The sequence below is a fragment of the Sciurus vulgaris genome, assembly GCF_902686455.1.
Source record: "Sciurus vulgaris genome assembly, chromosome: 7".
Classification (NCBI taxonomy): Eukaryota; Metazoa; Chordata; class Mammalia; order Rodentia; family Sciuridae; genus Sciurus; species Sciurus vulgaris.
In genome coordinates, this window is record NC_136467.1 from 47773286 (window position 1) to 47798845 (window position 25560).

Below are 25560 nucleotides of genomic sequence, written 5' to 3' on the forward strand. Positions count from 1 at the left end.
CAATAACCTCTGCCATCCTACCTGTCCTTCCAAAACCTGGTCTCTCCCATAGCAGGAGATGGGAGTCTACTTCCCTTCTCCTTGAATCTGGGCAGGTTTCTAATTTTCTGGAAACCAACAGAATGCAGCAGATGTGTCTGCATGCTTTCTAAAGACAAGATAGTTCATGCTTTGAGAACTGGAATACTTTTAGCAAACTCTAAACCACCCTGTAAGCAGTCTGATTGCCCAGAGACCATCATGCTGTGAGGAAATTCAAACAGACTCACGTGCAGAAATCATATGAAGATTATGTAAATATACGGATCCCATATTACATGATTGTACTTTTAGTTTCCAGTCTTTTGCTGATATAAGTAATTCTGCAACTAATGTTCTTCAACACATTTCACCTCACAAAGTGCAAATTTATGTGCTGGTTAAATTCCAAAAACCAGAATAAAAGTAAAGTCTTGAAATTGGAAGGATACTTCTTTTTCACACCTCACCAATAAAGTTAGAACAAAAAAATGAGATAAAAGAATGCACTTAAGTTTTCAGTGGATGATATTTGGTGCTCCATTTTGTCAATGAAGTAAAAGTTACAAATATTGTTTATGCTAAAAGGGCAAGAAGCTCCAACAAGCCAGGCACAGTGGCATATGCCTATAATTCCAGTGACTCAGGAGGCTGAGACAAGAGAATTGCAAGTTCAAAGCCAGCATCAGCAATTAGCGAGGCCCTGAGCAACTTAGTAAGACCCTGTCTCAATAAACACATAAATAAATAAATAAATAAATAAATAAATAAATAAATAAATAAATAAATAAATAAAATGAGGATTGGGGGATGTGGCTCAGTGATTAAGTGCCCCTGGGTTCAATCTCTGGCACCAAATAAAGACTAACTAACAAACAACAAATAAACAAAAATTACATCAACAACCATAGTAAAGAAGAAGATAAATTTTATTGGAATGAGAAAAATCCATTAATCAAGATAATTTTTCTCTGATTTAAAAGCATACTTTGTAGAAAGATGGTTAGATTCCCTCCAACCAAGATATTGAGTAGCTATGTATTCTTTACATTCCTGAAAATGCAAAAAATAAGCGAAGAGTAGGTGAACAATAGAAAATTTTTTCAAGAAAGAAGTTTTAAGGGGTAAGTTTGGGTCTTCCCATTCATGTTTATGTTGCATACAATCTGTCAGCATTTACTGAAGATGTTTAACTCAAAACAAGACCTCATGACTGTGTTATAATGAGAATCTCATGCCTGTAAGATAAAGTTAATTATATTTGCTATAATTTATTTAAGAAAAAGAGGAAATTTAACACTTCAGATTGTCATTAAAAGAAATCATCACAAAAATATCTGGCCTTAAAGAGTTAGCCCTCCAGAATCTAAAAAATAGCCATCCAGGATCACTTCTGTATCTTGTAGATTTCAAATTCTTTGTTTTAGAATTTGACTTAACTTTATCTTGATGCTAGGCTCATTGAAATTCTGTGTAATACTTCCTCTTCAGGGTAGTTACACTTGTTCATATCTGAGGTCTGTCTGGTGTCTGGTTTCTGTCTCAATAGACCTGATAAGAGTGTTTTAGTTAATATGTAGTAAAGTTCTGAGAGTGCTCTAACAAACTTCCTTGTCTGTAACTCACCCTCAGAGAATGTATCTATTAATTTCAACTTTGTTTGCTCTTTAATTTTAAAATAAGTATTTGGTTTCAAAGCGTTCTGTTTTCCCTTTCTCTTGCAATACTTGACTTACATGCTTCTAATTTTTTTTGATAATTATTATAATAGTGTTACTGTTTGCTAAAGCCTAGGTGGTCAAAAACGAATTTCCTGCATAGCTGAACCAACCTCAAAGAAGTAAAGTGGTGGATGATCCATGGGAGCCTTCTACTTTCAGGTTGGGCAAGTGTCACAAACTTGCCGACACGCAATTTGCGTTTTCGGCTTTGTTTACTTTCCACGTGAAGCGCTCTTCTAAGGTCTAACCTTTAGTCAGTGAGTGACTTTCTTTATGGGAGTAAAAGGAAGCTAAGTCATGAAATAGCTATTATGTGATTATTACAAGTTACCTAGGATTCAAAGGTCCAAACTATAAGGTCCGACTCTTATTTCAAAAGGCAAAGATACTCTAGCATTGTAAAACAACAACAAAAATCCACTAGTCACTCTTTCAATTGAATTGATGAAGCCTAAAGAATTCATAGAGCAAAATGGAGAAAATCAGAAGACCAGCTGTCTAAAAATCCTCCACTGGTGAAGTGATGAAGAACATTCACTGGCTTATTCTGAAATTTGTCAATTTTGTGACTCTTGGCTGCATATGGATTTCTGTGGCGCAGTGCACGGTTTTAAACAGCTGCCTGAAGTCGTGTGTAACCAGCCTGGTAAGTTTCAACAATTGCAGATTTGTCTTTGTGGGAATTAGCACATGAATTCCACTTATTACAATTGATAGTACAGGTTTATTTTTATGAGAACTTTTCTTCATGAGAAATGGTAGCAAGGGAAGGCAGGTCATTTTTTGTGTGAAATAAATCAGGAATATTCATGATTGCAAAAGATAAGACAGGTTATTTATTTCTTTGTCATCTGGTCATAGATTTTGGTGGGGGGAAATGATGGTGTGGGGATTGGGAAAAGGACGCTTAAGTGGAATTCATTTTGCACACTTTAAAAATATTTCATTTAATTTGTAACAATATGATTCATATTTGTCTTAAAATGTGAATGGGTTTGGCCACAGTGTAAATCTTCTAGTTCCACAATAACAGTAATATTTGTATTACGGATGAATCACACAGAGAGATGGATGACCAGAGAAGCAGATGCAGATGCCATGTAAAACATTTCACTTCAAAAGAAAGAATCATTTGTAAATTCTGTTATTTCTGACTATGCATTAGTAATTTTTAATTAATGACTTTTTCATATGGAAATTTATGTTCTCTTATTTCTCATTGTCATGCCTTCTCTGCCTTCTGTATATGTCGTATCATATTTTTTCAGTTGTAATTTAGTTGTGCCTAAATCATGCAATCAACTTTAAAAATCAGTATTTTCTGGCTAAGGAAAGATGTACTCTTCCTATCTAAAGACCAAGGAAATAGCAAGAGAGCTTACATATGACACTATCTATAGCCATATATTTAAAAATAATGAAATTAACAAATAGTCATTGCTATTATGCTAACATTGGAGATAGAATTCTGAGGCACATTAAAAAAGAAACTTGTGTTACACACTTTTAGTTTGGTTTAAACTATAGTTTAAAACACTATATAAGCTTACTATAGATAATAGCATTTTAAAAATAACTCAATGTTTTATATAAACCTTTGCTGAAGCTCTCATTGCCTTTAATGTAGAATTATTGACTTCAGTTTTTTTATAGTTGAAATCCAAGCTTAAAATGGAAGCATGGCTGGGATGAGGATGCAGCTCAGTGGTAGCTCGTTTTCCTAGCACACACAAGGTCCTGGCTTTGATCCTTAGTACCTCAAAATGACAACAAAAATAAAACAAACAAACAAACAAATAAACAAAAGAAAGCAAAACAAGGAAAAATCAAAGCATGGGACTACTAACTGTCTTCTTCTCTAAAAAAAAATTTCTGATTATAGTAAGTTTAGGTATGTGTTGTAAAATATTTTTAAGGTAAAGCAATGGAGAAGAAGGGGGAGGAACCATATCGTCACACTACTATTAACCTCTAATTATATTTTCTTTTAGTATTTTATCCCCAATATATCTTCAAATATATATTTACATACGCTTTTACACACAGCTGTGCACAAGACCTTTTCATTTCACGTTGTATTATGAGTTTCCCCCGAACCCTAAGTACCACTCTAATTTGTTAATTTCCTAACTGTTGAAACTGATGGTGATTGTTCAGCACTGCGGGCTCCATGTTTGGTTCGGTTTGGTTGTATTTATTCTTGTCTTTCTGGGTGGGCTGCTTGGTTCGGGGTTTGGCAGCCGGAGTGGACGGCTCGTTCCTGTTGAGCTGCCTTCCGCTTCCCACCTACGGGAAAGGCTGGCTGATGAGGTGGGGACTGCAGGAGAGACACAGCCTGCCAATCTGACCAGACTGCGGTAAGAAGGTTCTGATCAGGGCCGCCCACCCAGGGCCTTGGAGGGGCGAATGTGAACTGAGTGAACCACTGAGGGGAGCCCTGGATCAGGATAGAGGCTGTGCAGCCTCTTATGTCCTGTGCCATCCTCTTAACCAGACATTTGCTGTGAGGTCATCTTTGATTTCACTGAGTGATTCTTGATATTGAGGCATTTTTTAATTTAAAAAAGAAACACACAATCTTGAACTAAAGTTATGTTAGAATGGCTGGGCAAAAATGCACTAAGTCTGAGTTCTATGCTCTTAAGATGGGTGTTTCACGTTATTTGAGGGATCTGTCTGTATTAGGTGAGTGTATTAACTGACAGTGTGTTTGAATTCTAGATGCCATCTGTGGCAGAAATAATAAGTAATATTCTTTAGAACACCAGTATGGGAGATCCTTGACGAAAAAGAAAATAATAAAAAAAAATTGAAGGTCACATAATTCAAGGAAGTGCATTTTGCTCCACCCTTTTTTGTAGATTCGTAGGGCACAGTAGCAAATTAAAGACTTTGTTAATCACAATTGTCTAATCTTTGGCAATACAATTCTTTTCTGGAGTGATAAAGCCCAACAACTGAGGAACTAATGTTGAGAAGTGTTCGGTTAGAAGGATCAGTTCAATCCAGTAAAATTTCCTGGGTATTGATGTACATTCAGCTCTGTGGCAGACCCATTGGGAATACAAAAAGACTGTGATCTCTGCCCTATTGGAAGTTACAGCATGTTGAGGTGTCAAGGTTTCCATCAATAGATAGCTTAAAGCCACTACAAATAAGGTATATTGTATTTTTCAACATTGGAAGATGATGACAATACCTTTGTTTATTTATTTCTGAAATTCCAAAGAAATTTGTAACTAACCAAAGATATGTATGCGAAGGACTTTTTATAGCAAGTTTGCACATAATACTAATAATAGATTTCTAAGGTCTGCTGTGTACTATAATAATTAACACATTGTTCAAATCAAATCTTCACAGAACCTTATGAATTATATGTTATATGTTATATGTCAGATGAGAACACTAAGTTTAAAATTTCATATCGAGAGCAAGTATTATACGTGGGATTAAAATGCAGATCATTCTGCTCTCTTTCCATAATTAGGGTAGGAAGCAAAGAATGAGATTATTTTCAACTGAGGTGGGCAAGACAGAAAAGCTTGTGCCAAGAAGTGGATGTCAGGTTAAGAGGGTCAGAGAGGGGGGCCTGGATTCTTCTCTTGCAGGCAGATAATTGGAGCAATTGGGACTAAGGTAAATTGCTGGGAGATCCCAAGGTCCAAGTGAGAAATAGGAATTTGGTGCTGAGTGTGGGAAGGCTTATACATTCATGAGAAGCACAGGCTTTGGAGGCAATATCCCTGCCCCTTTCAAATCCTTACTCTGGCAAATTACTAAACCTCCCTGTGCCACAGCTGTAAAATGGGACTAATACTAGCACCCACCTTGTAGGGTTGTTGAGATGCCTGAGTGAGATTTAGTGCAAAACTCCTATAACAGTGTCTGGAACATTGGAATAATTCAATAAAAGTTTGCCATGATGATTATGAGGAGAAGGATGGAGAATGTGTGGAAATCAGGGAAGATGTTGATAAAATGTTTTTTCAGAAACTCATACACCTGACTCATGAAGCTACTTTTCCCAGTACAGCTTGACAGGCACTCCATTCAACCCATTAAATTTGTTCTCCATAAGTACCAGAAAAACTCATGATTGTTACACTGTGACTTTATGGTTGCCAAGAAATACTCTGTCATTTTATTGTTTAAAATACAACACAAAGACTACCCAGCAACCACATTTTGCTTTTATGAACTAATGTGTATTTTGAAAGGGATTGGAAAGAATTTAATTAGAAACTCATTGTCTTTCACTTGAGTTTATATGATTGAGATTCAGTCATATAAAGGGGAATCAAAACTTTGAACAAATTTGTAGAAACAAGGTATTATTAGATACTTGGTTAATAGATTAATCTTTTAGTTCTTTCTAAAAACAATATGTTGTTATTATTTAGTTCTTAGCTAAAAGCAAGAACATATAAGCAAACTTTTTTCCCTAAAAATATAAGTGGTTAGGGAATGGAGTTTAGAGAAATTCTGTTCACATATCAAATGGGAGGGGAAAAGGGCAACCTTTATTTTTTTGATTCTTGTGTCTGGTTACTTTTGATTTTAACCCACACAATGCCAGGCCATGGAATAATGCTTCCAAGGGATTTCTGGAGCGTTCTGGAGTGGGAGACCACATGAATTCATGAACTTATTCCTTCTACATTTATTTCTTGAACACCTGTTATCCCTCATGCACAGTTCTAGGCATTGGGGATAGAGTGAAGGGCAAAATGGATGTAAGGGAGGAGAGTATTCAGTGAACTTAGTGATGGAATGTCTTCTGTCCCTCCTTTGAAAAACACAGGCTGTTCAGAGGCCTCATCAGATACTTAAGCCACCTCCAGAACCTCCTTGGGAATTTTTGCCATCTCCTGTGATATATCTTGCTTGTAGTACTGGCCCAGTCAAGGACAGATGCCATGCCCCTTGCTGGATTAATCACTTCTCCAATTCAGTGGTTCATATCAGCAAAGCTTTAAGGGGTGGCTCTGATCGGCACTAACTAGAATTACCAGAAATATTTACTTAGCTTGCCTCTGCCTTTGATTCTAAGTGAATCAGTGGAGCATATGATCGATTATATGACTGAAAATTAGTCCATTTCCGTGTGACACTATTCAGGTATTATCTCATTATTGTGAGCCCAGTACCACCATACTTTGCAAATCTTCTATTGATGAAGGACTCTATTCAAATAATGACCAGGAAAAGATGAGCAATTTGTAGACTCTTCCCCTTAGTTTCCATTTCTTTTATTTTTTTCCCAGGATAAAAAGCTTATTAAAATTTGAAAATCTGTGAGAAATTTACAGATAATTTATATGACATTCTGAATTTGTATTTTTTCAGCCCTTTAATGAGTAATTGCAAAAAAGAAAAATCTAAGAACAATTCATCTGTAGTACAAGTCCTTTGACTTGATCAATCCACTAATTCACCTTAATGGTTTAATTCTGAATCAGACTCTCTTCAACGTCCTTCATCACTCCTTAAAGTCACACCTTACTCCCACCTTGGTAGTTCCTGCAGAACTCTTAGGCATCCCATCTATAATTTGTACCAGCATTTTTTCTGGTTTCACGATGGATTTAATGACTTGGAAACCTTAGGTTCCTCTATTTGCAGTTAGAAAACAATGAGGAGGCAATACGATTCCAGGAAAAAAAAAAGGTGCAGTTAGTTACGCTGAGCCCAGTGATACCTGTACTTACCACCTCCTCCTTCGTTTCAGGGAAGGCAGCTTGACATTGGCACACCGTACAACCTGAGTGAGCCGGTGAGTAACTGCTTCCGTTGTCAAGAACTTTACAGTGTTTGTGTTAATATAACAGGAACAATGATCAGGTTTTGTGACAGTAAGGATAATTACTAAATAAAAATCTCATTTACCAGTCCCTGCTAAAAAATGGTCAAAGGGAAAGAGTGAAAAGTCTGAATTATGGAATTTGCTTAAAAATGAAGTATGTTAAGGTGGAAAAAGCATTGGACTAACCCAATACTGTGATTTTGACTCTACATAGCTACGTGGCTTTGGATAGGTTTTACTATATTCACAACTTAGTTTTACTACGTGTTGTCTGAGAGGGTTGGTCTAGACAGTCTCCAACGTTTCTTTCAAAATTATATTTTATAGAAAAAGGGTGTGGGAGGGGGACATGGATGTCATGAAAATCAAAGGGAGATCAGTAGAGGAAAGAGACCAGGGGGTGGGAGATGAGGAGGGAGGGGGGGAGGGCTAGGGAGTGATATTGGCCAAAATATATTGTTGTATTGTGTGCATGTATGAATAAGTAACAACAAATCCATCATTATGTACAACTATAACACACTGATAAAAATGTGGAAAGATAAAAAATAAAATTACATTTTATGGTCTTGTTACTTTTCTTTACAAGTATTTAGTAAACAAATGTTTAGCGACTTAGAGTATTGGTCTGAACCAGGCACTGAGTTAGGTATCAGAGATTTACAAATGAAATAAATAGTCTCTGTTTAAAAGAATCCTCAACCTTCTGAGACACATACATAAAATCAAGGCCAGAAAGCATCTGAGAACCAGAATAGTAGTGTATTTTATGGGTGTGAGTGGTTGGGTGTTAAGAGACTACATAGGAGAGAGAGAAAAAAACACAAAAACAAAAGCCCCATACTTACCTGCAAAGCCTTTACTTTAAACTGAAATTAGAAAGAAGGAGAGTTTTTTAGAGGATGAGGGGAAGGCATATCAGTAAAAGTGGGCTTTTTGTGTAAAGGAACAAAGGTGCAAAATAGCCTAACTTGTTTAGGAAAGAAAAAGTTTTTCAGCTTGTTTGAAAAATGCAGTGTGTGTGGAGGAGAGGGAGGTGGAGGTGAAACTGGCCAGTTAGGTGGGTCCAGGTGGTGAAGGGCTCTTTGTATCACACTTGGTAACTTGGCCTCGATTCTCAAAATAACGGAGAGGCAGACAGAATTTAAGGTAAACAAAGGGTGTGACCAGGTTTGGTTTTAAAAAGATCACTCTGAATATGGAAACAGTTCATAAGGCTGTTGGCAAGTGGTGAAGGGCATAGCAGAAAATCAGGGTAGTGAGTGAGGAACCCAGATGGATTTCAGTTAGTGACCAGATGAGTTGGTAGGACTCGGTGAAGGCTTGTCCATGGGGAGGAGGGGATAGTGCATGAGAGAAGGAGAAGGAGCCCTGATTCCTGGCTCAAGCAACTCAGAAGGTGGGGGCATGCTACAGGAAACAGGAGAAAGAGAACAGGTGAAGGTGGAAAATGAGGAAATTAATGTTTCACATGCTCGTTTGAGGTGTTTGTAGGGACTCAAGTGAAGATATCTCATGAGCAAGTGGGTATATGGGTCTGGAGCTAGAGAGAAATGATTATCAATTTGGGGGTTATCCACACATGACCTGTGGAAGGAATAACCAATATAATAACAGGCACAGAAAGAGCAAATAAGATAAGCATTGTGTCAAGTCAGTCCAATAGGAGGTCAGGACAGCTCTGGGAGGACGTTTCCAGGGCAACTGTGGAAGAAAAGCCAGCTAGTAGGCAGCTGACTTCCCAAATGGTTTACCTACTAGGTTTTGGCAGGTCACCTTTAGTTGTGTCCCCAGTGTTGTGTTTCGCTTGTTAAGTGAGAATGGCCTGTGGACCCAGGATATACTTGATGCCATGCTGCCCTGGACACCTGTTGCCTGTGGATAGTGTGTTCTGGAAGGTTGGGTGCTCCCTGGGTCAGGGCCTGCCCAGGGCTTAACTCCCCTCAGCAACCCTACTGCCCTGCAGGGAACCACACCAAGCCCTTGTGGGTCTGCAGATATGACAGCTCTGATTAGAATCCAAAAGGTCCTGATCCTGTGGAGGTCTCAACTTCTTTACTAGCTTTGTTTCCAAAACACAGGCGATACTTTTTGTTACTATGCATTTCCAGGTGAAAAGAAAGAGTCACCTTTCTTCAGTAATTATCATTTGTTATTGTCTCTTGCAGTGCATCCAAGGATGTCATTTTTGGAACTCTGTAGATCAGGAAAACTGTGCTTTAAAGTGTGTAAGTATTAGTTGTCTTTTTATTTCGATGTAGATGTTTCCCTTTAGAGAAAAGTTGTCTAGGAGGATTCCTATTCACATTCCCATTTCCAGATAGTTTTCTTGACCCTAAAGGAAAGGCATGACAGTCTGAGTAATATGTAATAATTGGAAAAAAGTTGAGAGCAACATTATAAATGTATTGAGAGGCCAAGGAAGGTTGATGCAAACCAGGGATGCCCAATTGCTCCATTGTAAAGAACTTTTAGTAGAATGTTAGGTATTTCTTAAATTTTCTATCCCTGTGCTTCTCAAAGTTTAATGTACAAGTATCTGGAATCTTATTAAAAAGCAGATACTGATTTAGTAGGTCATGGGTGGGACCTGAGACTCTGCACTTGTAAGAAGTTCCTAGGTGATGAGGCACTGGTGTCCCCAAACCACATTTTGGATAGGAGAGCACTAGGTCATGTTCAAAATTTCTTTGTAGGGAACATGGCAAAGCAATCTAATCCAGATGTCACAAACACTGTATGTAAGAAATTGATCTCAGATACTTTATTTTTTATTTTTCATTTAGCCTGGATTTGCATTTAGTGTGTAACTTAATTAAGGTACTTAACTCCTTCATTCTTTTCTCAAAGGCAGATTAGAATAATAATATAATTTCTCTCCTAAGGATGGTGCCTGACACATTATAAGTATTTATATTTCATGAATAAGAACATTGTCATTTAAAACTGGATTCCTTTGTTTAGGTTGTTCAAGTCAGAGGTTAAATCAGTATCAATCATAATAGTGTTGGGTAATCCTAATATTATTTTATATTAAAGAGTAGATTATGGCAGCAAAATTTAAATAAGGACACTAAACTCTTCATATATATATAGTCCTCATAGTTTTTCTTATCTAGTGTGTCCTCGCAGACCTCTGTTACGGGAATTATTTTGCCCATTCCCATATTTGTAGCTATATTTGTAGTCCATGTTCCTCATATAGTGGAAGTTATTAAAAGAAGAGCATTTGTCTTCTGGACTTGGTAACTATCATGTACTTCTTAAAAATTGTAACTTAGATAATTATTTGTCAAGCTGTATGTTTAATATCATTTCTCCAGTCTGTAAGCTCCATCAGGGCAGGACAGTTTTGTCTACTTTGGTCTGTATTCTCTGCACTGACTACAGTGTGGGGTACAGTGTAGCTAGCTGTTCCATCATCAACACTCCCCAAGGGAATGAATGGGAAGTGCCATTTGTTGCCAGGCAACAACCCAAGAAGCAGTTATTGATGGAGCATTCAGTCTGAGCATAGGAAACTGCTGACCTTTGCTATCTAGAGTTATGGGCGGTGATTTTCATTTCAGTTTGTCTCCCCTGGGCCTCTGTGGACACTCTTTCATTCCCTAACCTGCGTGCAGTTTCTCTCTTAGTTGACTGTGATTTTCTTGTAGACATCACACTCTTTCATTTTTTTTCTAGTGAAGCAAGCAATAATTTTTAGAGTGATGCGTACAGTAGCCTGCCTGAACAGAAGGTCCAGCTCTGGACTCCTTTTTGTTTTTTGTTAGTTATTATTGTTGGGACAAAAATTTAATTTGGAAGAAATGTACAGTTAAGTCTCATTAAAATTATTTCAACTATAAGAATTTTAAGTACTCTTCCTTTCCTTTTTTTTTGTTTCTATGCAGAATGATACCTATGCCACCATTTGTGAGGTGAGTTGACAATAACTTATAAAAACAGATGTCATCAAACCTCACCCCATGTTTTTATCTCTTTAAAAAGTTTTAAAAAGTCTTTAAAAAGCTATTAAGAGTGAAGAAATGTAAGGCAGTCTCAGTGTACAGAGACTTTCTTCTTGGAAGTGCTATTACTCTGTATAAAAATGAAGGTATAATTCAATTTTGGGGAACAAAAATAGAATGTGTTTTATGTATATATGTATATATATATTAATGTATATATGTGTGACTATGTATGCATATATGCATATTTGCAATATGAATATATGTAGTATATATACTATATACACTATACTATATATTAGTATATATTATATATGTGTATATATTATATGTATATATTATATATGTATATGACATACATAACATATATGACACTTTATATATATGATATAACATATAGACATAAAATATATATGACATATATGTTATTTATATGATATAACATATATGACATATATATTACATATATGACATAAATATATATAACATTTTATATATATACATATCTCAGTATCTGAAGATGATTGGTTCTGGGAACCCTTGTAGATACCAACATTCTTAGGTGTTTAAGTTCCTTGTACAGAATGATGTACTATTTGCTGTAACCTATGCTCACCCTCTTGTACTCTTTAAATCATCTTTAGATTACTTCCAAACCTAATACAATGTGAACGCTATTGTAAGTAATTGTTACAATAGATTGCTTAGGGAATAAAGACAAGGAAAATATCTATACATGTTTAGTTAGGATAAAGTTTTTAAGAAAAGTTTTCTGTAGATGTGGAACCTACCAATACAGAGGGCTGACTGTACATTACTGTAGTCTGGTTTGAAACTTTGTAATTCCTGGAGCCTGGACAGAGGGGGAGGTTGTTGGGACTGGCAGGAGAGGGGAGAATGGAAGGGGCACACCGGGGATATCTCTGCCAATGACATTTTCTTCTCTTGAACATATAGTGTACTACCATGAAATCTACCACATTAAAAGAGAACCTTGCAATTGCAGTTTTCTTTATTGTTCAACATAATCCTTTGCCAACATTTTGAAACACAGATTTTCTCTCTGCTGTGATAATAAATGACTTCATACTGGCTTGGTCTTCCCTGCCAGTCTCTATGGTCCTCTGAGCTCTTATCTCCTGCACTTGATTTTCTCCTCTTTAGAGACACCTTAGGATTTTGATCTCTTTCTACTCAGTCTTCTTCAGCTAAATTTATCTGCCCTGGATTCTATCACCTCAGAATTAGGTTGTTTGATAATAGGTATAGGAAGAAGCAGTATTATTTCTCACTTTGAAACCTTGTTGTGTTCTATTTAAATGTCCTGGAAACCAGAGAAGAGGACTATCATATCCTGCCTGGGAAGGAATAGAAATTATCATCCCTAGCAAAGCAGAAAATTCCCTTCTAATAGAGGACAAAATCAAGAATAAAAAATATTAAGTTAAAATGTTTTCTCAATACTCCGTGGTTACTTTGCACCTGAGAGATTGTCCTTGAGAGTGGGTAGAGGTGGCAGCTGGCTAAGAAGAGATGAAACACTGGTCGGGGGATTAGCCCTGTAAATAGACAATTAAATATCTTTCCTGATTGAGATTTTAAAAAGTAAGCTTCCTGAGGACTTTTTATATGATTAAAGAAAAAACATGATATTCTCCAATTTCATCCATTTGCCTGCAAATGCCATAATTTTATTATTCTTTATAGCTGAGTAATATTCCATTGTGTATATATATATACATATATATATATATATATATATATATATATATATATATACACCACAGTTTCTTTATCCATTCATCAACTGAAGGGCATCTAGGTTGGTTCCATAGTCTGGCTATTGTGAATTGAGCTGCTATGAACATTGATGTGGCCGTATCTCTGTAGTGTGCTGATTTTAAGTCCTTTGGGTATAGGCCGAGGAGTGGGACAGCTGGGTCAAATGGTAGGTCCAGTCCAAGTTTTCTAAGGAATCTCCACACTGCTTTCCAGAGTAGCTGCACTAATTTGCAGTCCCACCAGCAATGTATGAGTGTACCTTTTTCCCCACATCCTCTCCAACACCTATTGTTGCTTGTGTTCTTGATAATTGCCATTCTAATTGGGGTGAGATGGAATCTTAGTATAGTTTTGATTTGCATTTCTCTTATTACTAGAGATGTTGAACATTTTTTCATATATCTGTTGATTGCTTGTACATCTTCTTCTGTGAAGTGCCTGTTCATTTCCTTAGCCCATTTGTTGATCGGGTTATTTGTATTCTTGGTGTAGAGTTTTTTGAGTTCTTTATATATTCTGGAAATTAGTGCTCTATCTGAAATATGAGAGGCAAAGATATTCTCCCACTCTGTAGGCTCTCTCTTCGCATTGCTGATAGTTTCCTTTGCCGAGAGAAAGCTATTTAGTTTGAATCTATCCCAGTTATTGATTCTTGCTTTTATTTCTTGCGCTATGGGAGTCCTGTTAAGGAAGTCTGATCTTAAGCCAACAAGGTGAAGATTTGGACCTACTTTTTCTTCTATAAGATGCAGGGTCGCTGGTCTGATTTCAAGGTCCTTGATCCACTTTGAGTTGAGTTTTGTGCAGGGTGAGAGATAGGGGTTTAGTTTCATTCTGTTGCATATGGTTTTCCAGTTTTCCCAGCACCATTTGTTGAAGAAGCTATCTTTTCTCCATTGCATATTTTTGGCCCCTTTGTCTAGTATGAGAAAATTGTATTTATTTGGGTTTGTGTCTGTGTCCTCTATTCTGTACCATTGATCTACCTGTCTATTTTGGTGCCAATACCATGCTGTTTTTGTTACTATTGCTTTGTAGTATAGTTGAAGTTCTGGTATTGCGATACCCCCTGTTTCATTCTTCTTGCTAAGGATTGCTTTAACTATTCTGGGCATCCAACCTAGATGCCCTTCAGTTGATGAATGGATAAAGAAACTGTGGTATATATATATACAATGGAATATTACTCAGCTATAAAGAATAATAAAATTATGGCATTTGCAGGCAAATGGAGGAAATTGGAGAATATCATGTTAAGTGAGATAAGCCAATCTCAAAAATCCAAAAGAGGAATGATCTCACTGATAAGCAGATGATGACACTTAATAGGGGGGTGGGAGTGGGACAAGAATGGAGGAAGGAGAAGGAGAGACTGTATAGAGGGAAAAGAGAGGTGGGAGGGGTGGGGGGAAGGGAAAAATAATGGAATGAATCAAACATCATTACTATGTAAATTTATGAATATGCAAATGGTATGCTGTTACTCCATGTACAAACAGAAACAACATATATCCCATTTGTTTACAATTACAATAAATTTAAAAAAAAGAAATTCTGAGACTTTTATAAGCATAATATAAAAATTTATAGGGTCCAACATGTATCTTATAATACAAATCTTATAAAATTAAATTTAAAAGAATGCAAATACTTAAATAATATTTTTGGAAGTTTATATTTATTGAGGTAGAAACACAGCCATAATAAAAGAAAAAAAAAAGAAAAAGAAAAAAGAAAAAAACATTTGCAAAGAACAGTCCCTAAGAGGGTTGTGCCAGGTTCAGGAAAATGAGGGAGAAAGAGCGTCTCTCAGGCAAGGAAGCTGCCCAGGATTGTGCATCGTGAGTTATCAGTTCCTCATTAATCATTATACTGCTCAGTTGTCTGTACTTACAGATTAGTAATCATTCTCTTTATTTTATGATTAATGTAATATATTTATACTTTGCCATTTTACATTTTAAAATATTACAATTTAAATAAAGTAGGACTGAAGAGGAAGGAATACACGCAATATAGATAGATACATAGAGGTATATTTGAACTTGGTGGTTCACACTTTGGACAATTATATTCTTTTTTAAAAAAATTATGTATTTATTTTAAAATTTTTTACAGACTGCATTTTGATTCATTGTACACAAATGGGGTACATCATTTCATTTCTATGGTTGTACACGATGTAAATTCATACCATTTGTGTAATCATACACGTACATAGGGTGATGATGTCTGTCTCATTCTATGATTTCTCATATCCTGCTCCCTCTCAATTCCTTCTACATAATCTAAAGTTCCTCCCCACCCCCCACTCCCATTACATATCATCATCCACTTATCAGGGAAAACATTCAGCCTTTGTTTTTTTGGGATTGGCTTATTTCACTTAGCATGAAATTTTCCAAGAATCAATAAATGGGATGGACTCAAACTAAACAGCTTTTTCTCAGCAAAGGATACAATCAATAATGTGAAAAGAGAGGCTACAGAGTGCGAGAAAATCTTCCACACACTTCAAATAGAGCACTGATCTCCAAAATTTATAAAGAACTTAAAAAACTTTACACCAAAAACACAAAGAACCCAATCAATAAATGGGCCAAGGAACTGGACAGACACTTTAGAGAAGAAGACATACAGGTGATTAATAAATGTATGAAAAAGTGTTCAACATCTCTAGTAATTAGAGAAATGCAAATTAAAACAACTCTAAGATTTCATCTTACTCCAATCAGAATGGCTATTATCAAGAACACAAACAATAATAGAAGTTGGTGTGGATGTGGGGAAAAAGGCACATTTTTACATTGCTGGTGGAGTTGCAAATTGGTGCAACCACTCTGCAAAGCTGTGTGGAGAATCCTCAGAAAACTTGGAATGGACCCCCCTTTTGACCCAGTTATCCCACTCCTCAGTTTATACCCAAAGAACTTAAAATTAGCATACTACAGTAATGCAGCCACATCAATGTTTATAGGAGCTCAATTCACAATAGCTATATTGTGGAACCAACCTAGGTGCCCTTCAACAGAAGAATGGATAAAGAAACTGTGGTATATATACACAATGGAATATTATTCAGCCATAAAGAAGAATAATATTATGGCATTTGCATATAAATGGATGGAACTGGACAATTATATTCTTTCATCACTAATGTTTCCACCTAGGAAGCTTGAAATTTTTGCAATCTATGTTCCTTGGAGGAACATCCTTGAAGTGAAAGTTTAGGGAAATACAACTTGGAAAATGATAATGGCAAGTGAAATAGCTTGTCCCTGATAATCTGAAACACAGATTGGATTTTATCTCAGCATCTCAGTCTTTGGCTAAGATCTAGAGTTGATTTTATTATTTCTAAAAACTTTTTAATGGGTCTTTATTGTCTTACTCTCTGTGCCAGTCACTGGCTTTTCCCTCTTCCTTTTCTAAAGAAGGCACATTCCTGCCTTAAGGCTTTTGTCCTTACCATGCAGATCTCGGCAAGGGCCACTCCTTCCCATCACTCAAGTCTTGGCTCGGGCCTCCACAGTCCTTCCTGATTACCCTACCTGCAGGAGCCTCTTTCCTGCCTAACTGGGCCTCATGCCTTGACTTGCTTTATTTTCTTCATAGCACTTTCTATTTTCTGGACTTTAAAAAACTCGTCTTTTTTTTTTTTTTTAAAGAAACATGTCTTTGGTTATTGTCTTTCTTCTCCTGAGAATATAAATTCCATGAGGGCAGGGAATTTACCTATCTTGCTCACTGACATTTTTTAAGCCCAAAACAGGTCACAAAAAAGAGACTTAAATATTCTTGAATGAATGAATGGGAGAATGATCAATCTTTAGGAAACAATGCTGCAACTCTTATGGAGAGTGGAATGTGTGTCTTCCTGGCAGCCTGGGAAACCAAGGGTGGAGTCAGAGGGAAACTCACACTACTATGGAAAAAGTGGAAGTGGGGATGGGAACTGAGACAGCAGACTGATGCAGCCCCAGGCAGAGTAAACAGGGGGAAGGGGAGCTCAGTAACCTGGAGTGTGCTGTATTAATGTTCCATCTGGGGACTTCAGTTTAGATGCTATCAATTGCTTAGATCCAACTCTCCAGATTTTCACTAGGCAACTTGACCTCATTTGACGTCTAATGCTAGATCGCCTCCAGGTACTGGGAGGTGGGAGAAGGGGAGGCTAGTTGCCTCCATTTGAGATAACATTTAAGCTCTCAGGTGGATGGGAATTTTACTCTTTATTTCCCCTAGAAAAATAGGGTCACCATTTTCCCTGATTGTCAGGATTAGCTTTATTTCTAAATAATCTGTATTTCAATATCTCTCTTTTTCCTTCCTTGATTTTCTTTATTAGAAAAGAAAACCTCATGTTATGTAATACTTTTTGTTGCCACTTGGTTTGTTTCTTTTCTGTAGTTAATGGACTGTGTTGAATGTGTTTTACTGAAATTTACAAACAGGATGTGAAAAGTACACTAAACTTTTAAGTTAAATAATCCTGAGCCCAAACCAAGGTATTTAAATTAATCCTTAACTAAGCAAACCTGGGCTTATCAGACTCCACTTCCTTTTAGTACATAGATCAAACATTGAAAAGTTAGTATTTGTAAGTCACACCCCTTCATTTCAGGGTAAATATATTACACCAGGATTTCCACTATCATCATGAGAAACAATAGCCTGTTGTCCTAGTGTAAGTATAAATTGAAGGTGAGCAGGAAGATTGATCATGATTGCATTGGACTTTTATGATGTGTACTCTTTCTCCAAGTTTTTCTTTTTCTTTTTCGGAAGCTAATGTTAATGCATCTCTTAAGAGTTGCTGGATATTTGGGTTTCATTTATCAGATATGTACTTTGTTTTTGGTTAATGAGATAAGGTGTTAATCATCATTATGTGGTAGATATTAAAATTCAACATTGGTATTAAGCCATTCATTAAAATCTTCGGCTGTTACAAAATTTTAATATATGTATCGATTTTTTTTCAAGGTGGGCATGGACGACACAATAACTAGGCAATCTATGAGCATCATTTTAGGCTAGAATTTTAGGTTTCTAGTTCATAAAATGTTGAGCACCATGGCATACATATATTTGCATTGTTAGGCTCAGCGCTTTTCAAACTGTAGGATGGGGTCCCTTAGAGAGTCATGAAGTCAATCTAGCTAATCAAGAGTCACATTAAACAAAATGAAACTGAATAAAATGGAATAGAATTGAATGCATAAGAACACTTACAGGTATGGGGTTTCTTTTGGGGATGATGAAAATGTTCTAAAATCACGTTGTGGTGGTGATTGTGCAACTCTGTAAATACACTAAACACCCCTGAAACTATGCTCCAAAGGGGTGAGTTTTATGGTATGTGAATAGATCTCAATAAAACTGCTAACATGGGTGAGAAGTAAGTTAGTGTTAAAAATCTTTTCAGTATGTATGTGTGTGCTAGGTTGTTTTGTTAAATAATTTTTTTATTTTTATATTTATTTATTTATTTATTTATTTTGCTATGGAACATGTCCAAGAATAGTCTGAGAAGCACTGATCTACTTTCACTACCAAGTGGGAACTTTATTACAGTTGAAATAGTTGATATAATGATACACTTGTATATAAGGTCCTCAGATTTCAAATTTGAAGTTTATTAGCAAAACCAGCACAAAGGTTGCACTGACTTGTGTCCTACCTGTCTTCCATAGAGAGAGTCGTGTGAAATTGGCTGCAGTAGTGCAGAAGGTGCATATGAAGAGGAAGTACTGGGTAAGAAAATGCACTTGACCATTATTCTGTATCTATGCCACTCAGTGACTTGTTTTTATCAAAGGATAGTGAAGAGCTTCTTAAATAGACTTCTACATCTCAGTGGCATCAAAAATTTTTGTACTTAAAGAAATTAAATAATTTCAAAAGTTGATACCATTCTGATAGAGACTTAACAAGACTCTTCTTCCAGACATAGTGGGAAATGTGGCACATGACTTATGTTTAGGACCAGATTTTTACCCTCGTGATCAGCAGATGTAGTTCCTTTTATCTTAATGAGGGAGCAATGTACATCCTAAGCACACTTGATTCAGAAAATGCCACTGTTTTAATGTACTAAAAGTATAGGAATGTTTATTTAATGTGCATTGCATTATTCTGGTAACAGTTGTTCATATGTGCCTGGCTCCCCTAAAAGGCACTAAAAGTTTGTGAAATGTATAGAAGCTATACCTCTCAGTGTTTCTTTTTTCTTTTTTTTATTTATATTTTTATTTTTACAGACTGCATTTTGATTCATTGTACACAAATGGGATACAATGTTTCATTTCTATGGTTGTATGCAATGCAGATTTACATCATTCATGTAACCATACATATACATAGGGTGGTACCGTCTGTCTCATTCTACTATCTTTCCTTCCCCCAACCCCTCCTGCCCCATTTTCCTCTACACCATCCAAAGTTCTTTCATTCTTCTCTTCCTCTCCCCCTGCCACCTCCCCTTATTATGTATCATCATCCACTTATCAGACAAAACATTTGACCTTTGGCTTTTTGGGCTTGGCCTTATTTCACTTAGCATATTCTTCAACTCCATCCATTTACCAGCAAATGCCATAATTTTATTCTTCCTAATGGCTAAGTAATATTCCATTGTGTATATATACCACAGTTTCTTTATCCATTCATCAATTGAAGGGCATCTTGGTTGGTTCCACAATCTAGCTATTGTGAATTAAGCAGCTATGAACACTGATGTGGCTGTGTCACTGTAGTATGAGGATTTTTAAGTCCTTTGGGTATAAACTGAGGAGTGGAATAACTGGGTCAAATGGTGGGTCCATTCCAAGTTTTTTGAGGAATCTCCATACTGCTTTCTGGAGTGGTTGCACCAATTTGCAACTTGACCAGCAATGTATGAGTGTGCCTTTTCCCCCACATCCACGTCGACTCAGTGTTAGATTTTGAGTAAGTACAAAATTTTGGTGTATATCAGCCCTGTCTGCTTGATTTCAAAGTAGGACGAGTGTTTGTAAGTGGTTTTGCCATAGTGTGTTAATTCTCCATTGGTTTCTCAAGGACCAATGCTTTAATAAGTCATAGCCTGGATGTCATCAGCTGTCTTTTGCAAAAATTACTAGCGTTTCCACCCATCAAGAGACAGTTCCCTCCATTTTGGGGGTGGTTGGCTCTTCCTTCCATATGTTGAAGGCCTTATTTCACTGGTTTCTTCCTTACTTTCTGGCTCATGGAAATCAAAAGGATGTTGTCACCTTGCTTTTCTGATTTGTTCCTGCTATTTTAGTGTTACAAAACAAAACAAAACAAAACAAACCCCCCTTTGATGTTTCTATGGAGAGGTAGTGAATACATTAAAACATGTTTTCCTTCTGTGTTGTGAGAGTTAGCTGTAGGTAAAATTTATATTTTTGTGGTTTGTGTTGAAATGCTCTAGGGCTTTACAGGGACCTCCATGGGGAGGCTTGGGGTACATTCAGACTCAAGAGAAGTGCAAGGATGGTCAACATCTGTTGAACACTGCTGGATCTGTTGATTAGGGGAAGTTCATGGCATAAACAACAGATGACAGTTAAGGACTTTCCATGATATCATATGTTTGCAATACTGGTGTTTTTGGTGACTTCTGTAATAACAAGCAAATACCATGGGAAACTCAACATGAAAAAGGAAATAAGAATGGAGGTACCTAATCAAATGATAAGACTGGAGAAGTAGTGCAGTGCGCAAGGGGCACATAGATGTACTAGTGTGCAGTAGTTTTTATTTAAGGATGAAATAAATTTATGATTTTGTCCTTCAGTATATGTATTATTTTTCAAGCATCTATTAAGTTGTTAGGACATACATATTTGTTGTTATAATACTTAATAAATGGAAACATTAGGTAGTTATTTGGTCCAAAAAGTCTAAAAAATTACTGAGATGCTAAGAATGCCATAACTGAGAAAGTTGGAACCTTTTATTTACAACCTTTTTTTATATTCTAAAATTATATTACTCATTTAGCTATCCAATTCTGCTAGAATACAAATATAACCAATATTTTATTTAATTTCTCATGGGCTATGGATCAATTTCTGTGTACTACTAACGAATGAAATGTACCAGGTCTAAAAAAAAGCATTTAAGCTTACAGACTTTATTTTTAGTTTGTTATGATAACTTAAAACTATGCACCTTAGACTCTGTTTGTCTCTAACATATCACAATTTTAGACACCTTCCCATGTGGGGGAAAATGGTTAACAATCCATCAAAATAACAATAGCTATTTTTTATTAAGTATTTATGAGTCAGGCACTAGTCTCATTAATTTGTGAGTATTAGATCCTTTTGTCTTCAGATGAATAAATACTATAAATAACCTCATTTGACAGATGAGAAAATTGAGGAGTAATGTTTAAACACTTTCTTGAGGGCCTAGAGCTAGTAAAAGATACAACTGGAATTGCAACCCAGTTTGGACTGGGTCCTTTCTTGTCCATGCTTCCACTTAATGAAAGTAGTACATAACTCAGCCTAGCTCTTCTTGTTCATTTGATTCACTCTTGCCTCGATAATTTAGAATAAACCTACTTCCCCTTTGATTTTTCATATGTATCATAGAACTTTGAAATTTACATTTACTTGTACTTACATAACTCTGGTTCCTCTGCCCTGTTGCAACATACCTGATTTCTGATGCCTTCTGGTTATCCTTCTTTGTCTGCTGAAATTGTCTTCAAGATATCTGTAGCACATGGTAATCCCTGGTACTTAGGATTTTACCATTACAGGCTTGGGGTTGGGGATGTGCTTTGCTTATACAGCTGTCATAACCCAAAATGAACCACAAGTAGATGAAGCAGGAAAGAAGGGTTGTGCTAGACCTCTTTGTGGACTGGCTCTTCAGATGCAAATGACTTTAATTTTTTTGGGTTGGAGTATGGACTTTGATTAGTTCATATCCATTATCTGTAGGGATGAAAATTTTCCTTTCACAAGAAAGATTGTTGTTCTAGGGATTTTTATTTGACAATTTAAAACTCCCTACCAAACCTACCATGCTTTCTCAAACAAAGTAGTGATTTTTTTTCAGTAGCAAAAGTTGAAGCATTAAATTCATCATGATTTTGGACTAATTGAAAAAGTAAAATAATTTCATTCCAGTGGTTCATACCATGCAGAAATCTAGCCCCTGATATAGTTCCTGGCAAACAGCACCCGATAAATGTGTCCCACATATTGTAATTTGTCTACTGTTTAGAAATCACAAAATGTTTTATAATGCCGAACAGTGGCATGTAGAGTCCTTTCTCATAAAGACAGTAATTCTGTGTATATAAAAATTTGTTGATAAGATGCATAGTCACAGCAGAATTATAGTATAAAATTTAAAAAAATACCTTGGGGTATATATCCTGGGCAACAAGACAGTTCTGCTTTGCCACGACATGCTTTTGGCACCTCCCCTCCTTGCTTGTAAGAAAGTGTTAAGAGAAAACTGGACAGTTTCAGAACACTCCAAGTTGCCTGCTTGTTAAAAAAAAGGGAAGACTGCCCTGAAAATGTGCACCATTTATTGTTCAGGTGAGTTATTGGAACAGAAGATTGATGATAGCATTCGATTAAATGGTCATATGCTCTCCTGCTTTGAGAGACAGGAGTGTATGGTGAGTGAAACTTTGTTTTCTCCCCAGAAAATACAAAGCTTCCTACAGCACCCTTTGCTTCTTCCATTGGAAACCATAGTGTGACATTACGATGGAAATCTGCTAACATTTCTGGAGTAAAATACATCATTCAGTGGAAATACGAGCAACTTCCAGGAAGCTGGACCTACACCGAGGTATGCAAAGCTGCCTTTGTATCCAAATAAAAACTCTCCCTCCCAAATTATTCAAGTCCCCAAATATTACATCTAATTATGGTAGTCCTCCCTCCATCTGTGGATTTTATTTCTGAAGTTTAAGTTATCTGCAGTCAATGATGTTCCAAAAATATTACATGAAAAATTTCAGAAATAAAGAATTATTAAGTTTTAAATTACACATCATTCTGAGTAGCACGATGAAATTTCATGGATTCCTGCTCTGTCTCACTGGGAAGTAAACAGATGGGTATATGTTCAACATATACCCATCTGTTAGGCCTTTAATAACTGTCTAAGTTACCAGATCGCAGCATTGATATCACAGTGTTTGTTTATAGGGTTTGGTACTCTCTTAAGGTTTCAGGTATCTTCTGTGGTTTTGAAATGTAGTCTCCTCATGAATAAGGGAAGACTATTTACAGGAGCTAATTAATGTATTCTGGAAAAGATTTAAGCATAAGTGGTTGGATTAGATGGACTTTAACTTTGGCTATGATGTAAATTCTTTATATTATGAGGAACATATAATGTTGATCACATATATAATTCATTCAGCACACTATCACATAACCATTTATTTCATTGGTCATTATCTGCCTATCCCCCCTAAAATGACTACATCTGGGATCAAGGGAAGAGGGAAGACTCTCACAGGCACTTGTTCTAATTTACAAGTACTGTCTATCATAGTCATTCAAGACTGTTCTTTTTATAAAAACATGGGAAAGTTCAGGAAAAAAATAATCCCAAGACACCAAATATATTAATATGGAAATATTTATGTGGATTATTGAAGAAAGTGCCAAATAATTGAATATGTATTCTGAGAAGAGGATTTCTGTGTGAATTATGCAGGTCTAAGTTCCAGCCTTCTGTGTCATCTCATCTGGCAGGGTCTAGGTGACTCAATGCCCAAAAGACCATTCAACTTCTACAAATTAACTTGTGCACTCTTGAGTCACATTGTATGGTGGTGATATGATAAAAGCTGATTATTAATCTCTCATGGATCTAGGCTGTGTCCAAGCTCTCTTATGAGGTAGAGTCCCTGCATCCTTTCACTGAATATGTTTTTCGAGTGGTTTGGATCTTCACAGCCCAGCTGCAGCTGTATTCTCCCCCAAGTCCCAGTTACAGGACTCATCCTTATGGAGGTAGGACATGCATACATTATTTATGGAAAGGACATTATTCTGAAGCTTTGGCTTAGTTTGTTTTTATTTTGAGTAATAAAATAAATCTATTTCTTTATTAATTCTGTTCAACAATTGACCCAGCTTACACTTCAGTGCAAGACATTTAAGGGAAGGTTATGTGCCAAGTAGTGTTCACAATGCCTTTGTGATCAGAACAATGACCCCCGATCTTATAGAGCTCACATTTTGATAGAAGAACAATTTTTTTCATGCAATATATAATAAATAAGGCATGCTGCTATGTGCCATTGTAAAATAAACATTTTGAGCAGAGTTTGTGCATTAGAGGATTAGAATGTGGGGTTGGGGAGGGGGATGCTGTTCCAGTATTAAATAAGTTGGTCAGAGGAAGTCTTATTGAGTTTGGGGTGGGGAGGGTTAAGTTTGAGCAAAGACTTGAAGGAGTCCAGAGGGAGTCAGTCAAGCAGATATGTATCAAGCAGATACAGCAATCCAGGTACAGGGAGGCTCTAAGGCAAGGGCATGCCTGGCCATTTCAAAGGACAGCCAGGCAGCCATCGTAGCAGGATGAAAGTGAAGAAGGTGTAGGAGTAACAGAAAGGTCACAGAGTTGGAGGAGTAGGATATCAGTCAGCTTCAGAGATCTTTGTAAAGACTGTGGAAGGAGATTGCTGTAGGTTTTCGAACAGAGGAGTGACATAATCTGATGTGAACTGACTTTTATAATGAAAGGCAGTATGGAGAATGGACAGTGGGGTAGGTAAAAGCAGGCAGGCCTGGTGGGTGGCTGTTACAATGGCCCAGGAGAGCAATGCCAAGGGGTGGTCGTGGTGTGTTAAAAGGTGTTTGGGTTTATATTTATGTCTTAAGATAATTTTTAGTCTTTCTGTTACCTAGGTTCTAATTTGTTTTGTCTATGTAGCAATTAAATCTGTGAAAAGATTCAGTTCTTTGCTTGTTTTTTTTTTTTTTTTTTTTTTTCCACTCAGAAGTTGGTTATTTGTGTGTTTATTTTTAATGTCATCAGAGGGAAGATCAGGTATTTTTTTTTCATTCATTCTACAAATATTCTTTGAACAGCTTTTACATACCAGCTATTGTTCTAGGAACCAAAGCATTTGAAATCCAAATAATTGAGGGATTTACAATCCAGCTGCTGGAGACAGGCAGAGAAGTAATTAAGCAAAAGTATTTGTTGAGGTTGTGAGAGAACTCAATAAATAGTATCCTTCTTCCTAGCCTGAGTTCTGAACTAATGAAAGATAATGCAT

The 25560-nt window shown here is 36.5% G+C and overlaps 1 protein-coding gene across 6 annotated transcripts in view; it reads left to right on the forward strand.

The window, feature by feature from the left end:
- The first annotated feature begins 1731 nt into the window (after window positions 1-1731).
- The window catches only part of ROS1 (ROS proto-oncogene 1, receptor tyrosine kinase), a 126389-nt gene continuing 102560 nt past the window's right edge, over window positions 1732-25560 (forward strand). Inside the window, exons 1-7 of one of the 6 annotated variants that reach the window (XR_013765293.1) lie at window positions 1732-2385; window positions 7471-7515; window positions 9714-9773; window positions 11439-11465; window positions 18974-19034; window positions 22960-23108; window positions 24148-24286. Coding sequence is in view for 5 of the 6 variants with exons in the window: in XM_079148422.1 (XP_079004548.1) it covers window positions 2263-2385; window positions 7471-7515; window positions 9714-9773; window positions 11439-11465; window positions 18974-19034; window positions 22960-23108; window positions 24148-24286 (604 nt within the window). In the remaining variant the exon portion in view is untranslated. The remainder of the gene's footprint in view (window positions 2386-7470; window positions 7516-9713; window positions 9774-11438; window positions 11466-18973; window positions 19035-22959; window positions 23109-24147; window positions 24287-25560) is intronic. The other 5 variants (XM_079148422.1, XM_079148423.1, XM_079148419.1 and 2 more) reach the window with 5 other exon arrangements.